Source organism: Monodon monoceros, unplaced genomic scaffold, assembly GCF_005190385.1.
Source record: "Monodon monoceros isolate NGI ecotype Baffin Bay Population unplaced genomic scaffold, NGI_Narwhal_1 Super_Scaffold_4, whole genome shotgun sequence".
NCBI classification, from domain to species: Eukaryota; Metazoa; Chordata; class Mammalia; order Artiodactyla; family Monodontidae; genus Monodon; species Monodon monoceros.
This window is the reverse complement of record NW_021703781.1, coordinates 54468681-54476264: the sequence shown is the minus strand read 5'-3', so window position 1 is coordinate 54476264 and position 7584 is coordinate 54468681. Positions and strand designations below refer to the sequence as shown.

At 42.6% G+C, this 7584-nt stretch overlaps 1 protein-coding gene across 2 annotated transcripts in view; it reads left to right on the top strand.

Moving 5' to 3' along the window:
- Positions 1-556: 556 nt before the first annotated feature.
- CHUK (component of inhibitor of nuclear factor kappa B kinase complex) overlaps positions 557-7584 on the top strand; it is a 34942-nt gene continuing 27914 nt past the window's right edge. For both annotated transcript variants that reach the window (XM_029200880.1, XM_029200879.1), the window contains exons 1-3: positions 557-710; positions 5154-5248; positions 7384-7498. In XM_029200880.1, the coding sequence (XP_029056713.1) occupies positions 606-710; positions 5154-5248; positions 7384-7498 (315 nt within the window). In that variant the 5' untranslated portion in view covers positions 557-605. The remainder of the gene's footprint in view (positions 711-5153; positions 5249-7383; positions 7499-7584) is intronic.

Sequence of the window (7584 nt, the reverse complement as noted above, 5' to 3'; positions counted from 1 at the left end):
TGTATAGGAAGTCAAGCAAAAGAAGAGCTGACCTGTCAATGGAAGATGATTAATCATTTAAGAGAAGAAAAAAACTATGAAGCCTAATGCATCAGTGGGCCTGTTAGTGCAGAATTCTTTCTAGTTCTACGGATTTCGCAATATTCAAATCCTTGGTGGCCTTTGCCAGTGCCACCTCAGCGGGTGGTGAAGCTGGAGGATAGATGGCAGAGGTCTGAAGAAAGGTGAAGTGTAGACAGGGGTGGAGACGACGTGACGTTTAGAAAAGACGAATACGGGAAAGACTGGTTTGGAAACTGATTTAAAGGGAATGAAGGGTTTGGAGGGATCTTATATTTTTGAAGACTGGAAAAACACATATGGGTTCTCTCAGCCACGAAAATTCCCGGGGCACTTAGAATGGATTGAAAACGCTCACCCCCTCACTACCATTTCCCCGACTGGGCTCCTGCGGCCCCCGGGAGAAGTTGGGGCGGGGTTTTTCTCCTGCCGCAGTTACCGGAAGTGACGCATCCCCTCGCGAGAAGAGAGACCCGCGAGCCTCGGCAGCCCGGAACCGGCCTCGGAACAGTGGCGGGACCTGAGGATTCTAGCCCTCCCGCCCCATGGAGCGGCCCCCGGGGCTGCGGCCGGGCGCGGGCGGGCCCTGGGAGATGCGGGAGCGGCTGGGCACCGGCGGCTTCGGGAATGTTTGCCTGTACCAACATCGGGTGAGGCGGGGCGCGGGAGGGAGCGGCGGTGCGTGTTTGTCAGGGCGCCTGTGGAACACAGTGACTGTCAGTATGTGAGAGATTGGTGGTGAGACCTTGAGCAGTATTGTGGGCCAGTGAGCGTGTATGTGTGTGTCTGTGTGTGTGTAAGAGAGAGCGCACAAGTTGTGTTTGTGAGCCTGGTGTGTGAGTCCGAGGTTGTACCAGAGGTCCTGGTCAGTGTGTGTGAGGTAGAGCTATTATGGGGAACTTTTGTTATGAGTGTCAAAATGTGACAAAGTGTTTACTGAGCGTGACGGTTCGTATGTGTCCCTCTGAATGCAGGGTCAGGGTGTGTAAGGCAGACGCACATCAGTGTGTGTTATGAGCATAAGTGGGGGAGAAGATGGGCCTGCCTGTTGCAATGTGTGTTCATGTGTGTACCTGGAGGCCTGTGATGTCTGTAGTGCTTGGAGTAGGTAAGGACGGTGTCATGGTGGGTCCACAGTTAAGCTTTTGGACGCATTGGGTAGGCTTCGGAATTGGGGACGCGTTCTAGGTAATGAACAATATGAGGATCAGCTGGTAAAAATGATCAAGGCTTCACAAGGGAAGGAGATAGATTGAGGGTGAGGTGCTCTAGCAGGTGGAAGACAGTCAACATCAAACTTGGGAATTGTGCTTTGATTTAACTGAAAATGTTTAACCATTGTAGCAGCAGCTAACAATCATGTTTGAGCCAGTCTTTTGATACACCAATAAAAGTTATGAACCCTTTCCCCAGACAAATGCACAGATGCACACCCACACAACTTTATGCATTGCCGTTTGAGGGGGTCCATGCTCTTTTGAAGGACATTCACAGACCTGTTAGGTTTATAGACCCTGGAATAATAATCCCTGCAGTATAGCTTTTGTTTTGTCATTTATGAAATATTTATAATAATGTATGTACATCATGGGTCTGTTTGAGAGTTAGATAAGGTAATTATGTGTCTAAAGCTGAATAGAGTACCTGGCCCATGGTAAGCCCTCAGATGTTAGCTCCTGCTGCTGCTGTGTTGTTGCTGTTGTCATCATCTTCATCATCATTAATTGACATTAAAAAAGGAAATGTCAAGGTAAAAGTGGTGTTCTCAAAGATTTTTTGTAAAAGATAAATCTGTGTGGAAAAACAGATGGGACAAGATGAACAGTTAAGGTATTACTAAAATGCTTGCATGGGCCTATGAATTAAGAAGTGGGTTGAAGAGGAGAAAGCATGATTTGCTGTCCTAAGAAATATGGGTGTGAGTAGAGAGCCCACCATATAGGGTGGGAGGTAGGGTAGATGGGAATCTACCTGGGAGGAATAGGCTTGTTTGTGTGGCAGTTGCAATGACAAATGTCACTGATATAACTGAGGACATTTTGTGAAGCAGGTTTCTAGATAGAGCATAGGAGGGAATCTCGGAGACAGGGAGAAAGGAAGGTGAAGGACTAAGGCATTAAGTACTTTGACAGCCAGACAAGTAGTAAATTTAATAATTTTCACCATCAGACATAAGGCACTCAAAGAGTAAAGAGAGAGAGCCAAATACTTCCAGCAGAATATTGACTGTGGTCTTGTTATCTAAACCTGCCCCTCAGTCTGGTCATAAGAAAAAGAAGTATGCATGCTAGCATGCTTATGTGACTGCTTTGCTTGGTCCCTGGCTGGGGATGGATGAATACATCAATTTTTTAAAAAAATTGTGGTAAAGTATAATATATAACATAAAATTTACCATTTTAACCATTTTTAAGTGTACAGTTCCGTAGCATCGTAGGTTTACATTGTTGTGCAACAGTCATCACCATCCATTTCCAGAACATTTTCATCTTCCCAAATTGAAACTTTGTACCCTTTAAACAATAATAACACACCCCTCTGCCCTCATTTCCTCCTCCCCCCAACCTCTGGCAACCACCATTCTACTTTCTGTCTCTATGGAATTCATCACTTTTTAAATGGAAGAGATTTGGGTTCCTCTAGAATCTTAGAAATCTCTCAGGAACTTTCCAGATGTCCACAGTGACCCTTCCCCAGAACTGGGACGTTTGACAACTGAGCCTGTAGTGAGAAGAGAAGAAATACTCTGTCATAAGACTTGGAAACAGCATCATTACTTTTTCACTTACAGCTTTGAGTTTACAGCTTTCAAGATCCTTGTGTTTTGGTGGAAGCCACATCTCAATATTTCACCTATGCTTCTTAAATCACAACGAGAAAGGGAAAAGGATGTGAGATGGTTTATTTAGCTGATTACTGTGCTGGGTGCTGATGGTACCAGAATCAACAAAAACAGTGTTTTCTACCCTCAAGGAAATTTCAAGCCTAGTGGGAAAAGTAGACACTTTAAATACAATTTGGTACCCTATATAATGAAGGTATTGGTAAAGTGATGTGGAAGCATGGCAAAATAACCAAAGAACTCTTCCTAGGGGATAGGGTGGCACATCTCAAAACGTGTTTGGAAAAACTAACCTTGTGAAATGCTTTGAAAAAAGGACACAGTGATCAATACACTGTATAAATGCTGCATATTATATTTATTCATTTGGAGAGTCATAACCCACATTAGCGTATTAAAAGCTCTGTGAAGTCCTATAGTAAAGAAATTAGTTTAACTTAGTATTTTCCAATTTTTTTTATTGTGGTTAAATATACATGACATTTGCCATTTTAACCATTTTTAGGTGTACAGTTCTGTGGCATTAAGTACCTTCACATTTTGTGCAGCCATCACCACCATCCATCTCCCGAATATTACCTTCTTTTTTTTTTTTAACACAGAACTCTTCTTTTTTTTGTTTTGCTGGACATCCATAAACTTTCCACAGAACGTTCTTTGTGAAAAGGTAGAGTGAAGAAGGCCTTCACAGAGTAGGTGAAATATAAACTGAGAAGTTGAAGGATCCTATAGGGTGGGATCTTTTCGAAATAGATAGCTTCCTGCCTTATTCATATATGATAATTTAGGACTTAATGTTGTTCATGGTTAGATTGACTCCCTGGTAGTAAAAGCTTACATGGGACCTAGCAACAACCGGGTGCCTACGCAAAACAAAAGAAAGGTTGGAGGGAGGGAGGACAGTGGTTAGGTTGGATTGTAGTCTGTCCTAGTTCCTTACTCTCTCTCTATACATCAGCTGTCTCATCTCTAGCTATCCCCCATTTCAGACCATCCCATACAAGCTGTCTTGCTTCTTGTTCCTGGGCTGCATTATTACTGTTGCCAGAATGTGATGAGGTCTGGCTACTTCCTGTAATGTGCATCAGGTTGGGTTTGATTTCAGTTAGAATTGGCTAAATTACTAGTCATAGAGGCAGGAGCTGTTAGGTTCATTTTATAGATATGGAAATATACAATCATTGTTAAGATTTTTTAAATGTCATTTGGAATGCAAAGATTAGGAACTAATTTTGGAGTTTTTTTGTATTAGGTTTGGTCATTTTTTAAAAAATAAATTTATTTTTATCTTTGGCTGTGTTGGGTCTTTGTTGCTGCGTGCCGGCTTTCTCTAGTTGTGGCGAGCGGGGGCTCCTCTTCCTTGCGGTGCGGGGGCTTCTCATTCTCTTGTTGCAGAGCACGGGCTCTAGGCACGCAGGCTTCAGTCGTTGTGGCACGTGGGCTTGGCAGTTGTGGCTTGCGGGCTTTAGAGTGCAGGCTTAGTAGTTGTGGAGCACGGACTTAGTTGCTCCGTGGCATGTGGGATCTTCCTGGACCAGGGCTTGAACCCGCGTCCCCTGCATTGGCAGGCGGACTCCGATACGTGGGCCTCTCACTGTTGTGGCCTCTCCCATTGCGGAGCACAGGCTCCGGACACGCAGGCTCAGTGGCCATGGCTCACGGGCCTAGCCGCTCCGCGGCATGTGGGATCTTCCTGGACCGGGGCACGAACCCGTGTCCCCTGCATCAGCAGGCGGACTCCCAACCACTGTGCCACCAGGGAAGCCCCAGGAGGACTCTTAACCACTGCGCCACCAGGGAAGCCCTAGATTTGGTCATATTAAAACTATTTCTTGCTGTTGAGCTTGGGAGCCCTGACTTATTCTCCTCATTCTAGTTATGCTGGAGCCTGGGGCCCTTGTTAGCTGTCTTGACTAAATTCAAAAAAGAGTTTACTGGGGAGACGGGGCCTTTGTATTATTCTAGCAGTATATATGAGACAGTGTTCTGAAGAGATCTGTTATAGGATCAGCCTCAGTGACTTTTTGCTTGTGTGCTTTGGTGTGTTTGAAGGTCAGTTTTAAAGCATTAGTTTAATAGTCTCATGGTTTACCTGGCAAAAGCATTGGCTCAAGAGAACTGTGGATAAATAAATATGTTTAATTAGTAAAGCTAAAGAGTTTTGTTTCCCCAAGTTGGCATTTCTTTCTTAGTAAGTAAATCTGCACAAGAACCTAATTTATAATTTTCTGTTGACTTTCTATTTTGGCAGGAACTTGATCTCAAAATAGCAATTAAGTCTTGTCGCTTGGAGCTAAGCACCAAAAACAGAGAACGGTGGTGCCATGAAATCCAGATCATGAAGAAGTAAGTGTACTTGATGACTTAAGTTTCCCCAGTTTTGCAGCCCATCCAGATGTCATCATAGGGAAGGAGGCTAGGAATCCATTCTTCTTAGGATATTTTGACGAACATATTTTTCTCTTTCTCATTAAATAGATGTGTTCTATTTCAAGTAATAACATCACATCATGCTTAAGTAGGTTTAGTTTAAAAAGTCAGCTAGGTATTATCAGACTCAGCTTTCTGAGAGCAGAATCTGTTTCTTCTAGATCTTGGGCAGTGCTCGTCTATTACACTTTATAGTTAAATAACAATCACTACTCTCATTTCTTTACTCTCACCTACTTTGTTAAACAGTGTATTTATTGCTTTGTAAAAAATTATCTTCAAAGTTAGTGGCTGAAAACAACAAACTTGGTATCTCACAGTTTCTGTGGTTTAGGAATTTGGGAATGACTTAGGTGGGTGGTTTTGACTCAGGAGATCCCTTCTGAAACATCTCAAAATGTTGACTGGGGCTGCAGTCTTCCAGAGGCTTGAGTGGGGCTGCAGTATCCACTTCCAAGCTTATTTAGTGGCTGTTCGTTAGAGGCATCGGTTCCTCACCACATGGGCCTGTCCATAGGGAAGTTTGAATGTCTTCATGACATGTCAGCTAGCTTTCTCCGAAGTCAGTGATCTGAGAGAGAGAGCAAGTTGAAAGCTGACATATCTTTATGATCTTTCCTCAGAAGTAACACTCCATCCTTTACAAATAATTTTTTTATAAATGTATTTATTTTATTTTATTATTTATTTTTGGCCGCATTGGGTCTTTCTTGCTGCGTGCGGGCTCTCTCTAGTTGTGGCGAGCAGGGGCTACCCTTGGTTGTGGTGCACAGGCTTCTCATTGAAGTGGCTTCTCTTGTTGCAGAGCGCGGGCTCTAGGCGCGCGGGCTTTAGTAGTTGTGGCACGTGGGCCCAGCAGTTGTGGCTCACAGGCTCTAGAGTGGAGGCTCAGTAGTTGTGGTGCACGGGCTTAGTTGCTCTACGGAATGTAGGATCTTCCCGGACCAGGGATCAAACCTGTGTTCCCTGCATTGGCAGGCGGATTCTTAACCACTGCGCCACCAGGGAAGTCCTACAAATAATTTCTATTTGTTAGAAATTAGTCACTAAATACAGCCTCTGCTCAAGGGAAAGAGAATTAAGCTTTTGAAGGGAGAAGTGGACATATTTTAAAACCTCCACGGGTAGTGTGCTAATATGTGCTTGCAAATAATTCTTCTAGTTGTCACAACAACCCTGAGTTTAGGCATTATCTCTATGTTATAAAGCAGGAAGTTGAAGCTTATAGAGTCATACAACTGGTAGGTAATAAGAGTCTGGATTTGAAATAAGTACTTTCTGACTAAAGTGTTCTTGATGCACTATGACGGTTCTCAAACTTGGCTGTGTGGCAGAATCACTAGGAAAGCTTGTTAACGATATAAATCCTCAGGCCCTGCACATGGAAATTCTGTTTCTTTAGGTCCCTAGGCCCTGAGAATCTATTCCAGTTTTGAGATCCACTGCATGATGATGATGATGATGATGGGATGATATATTGCTAAGTTTAAAAAAAGATGCTAGGAAATAATATATAATGTGATTCGATATTTATTGAAAAAAATGTATTTGTGCACAAATTAAAAACTGGGAGGAAATATGCCAAAATTTTAATAGTGATCACAGCTGGGTGACACTGTAAGTGATTATGGGAGAGGTAGTATGATATAGGCTTTGGAGCCAGACTGCCAGATTTGAATCCTTACTTGACCACTTACTCGCTGTGTGATCTTATGTTACTTAACCAATTTGTGCTTCAGTTTTCTCCTGTGTGATGAAACTCTTAATAAATCTACCTATAGTAGGATTATTGTGATAAGTAAATGAGTTAATGTATGTAAAGTGCTTACTACTTGGCATATAAAAATGTGATAGTAGTAATTGTGATAGTATTTTTATCTAGATTTTCTTTTTAACAAGTATTAATTTTTAATTATACAAATGAGAGATTAGAATATTATAAATAATGTCAGCCGTTCTTCCCCTCACTGCCCCCCAATTAACTACCATTTCAAACTCAGTCCCTTTTCATTGGAAACAAATTTTTTATTATAATGTTTTCCCCTTGTTAGGTTGAACCACGCCAATGTTGTAAAGGCCTGTGATGTTCCTGAGGAATTGAATTTTTTGATTAATGATGTGCCTCTTCTAGCAATGGAATATTGTTCTGGAGGAGATCTCCGGAAGGTAGTGTGGATGTTTTGAGATGATGAGATAGTAAATCATGAACTTTAGCAGTGTTCGAATCCCACTCAATACAGTAGAGTAAGAGT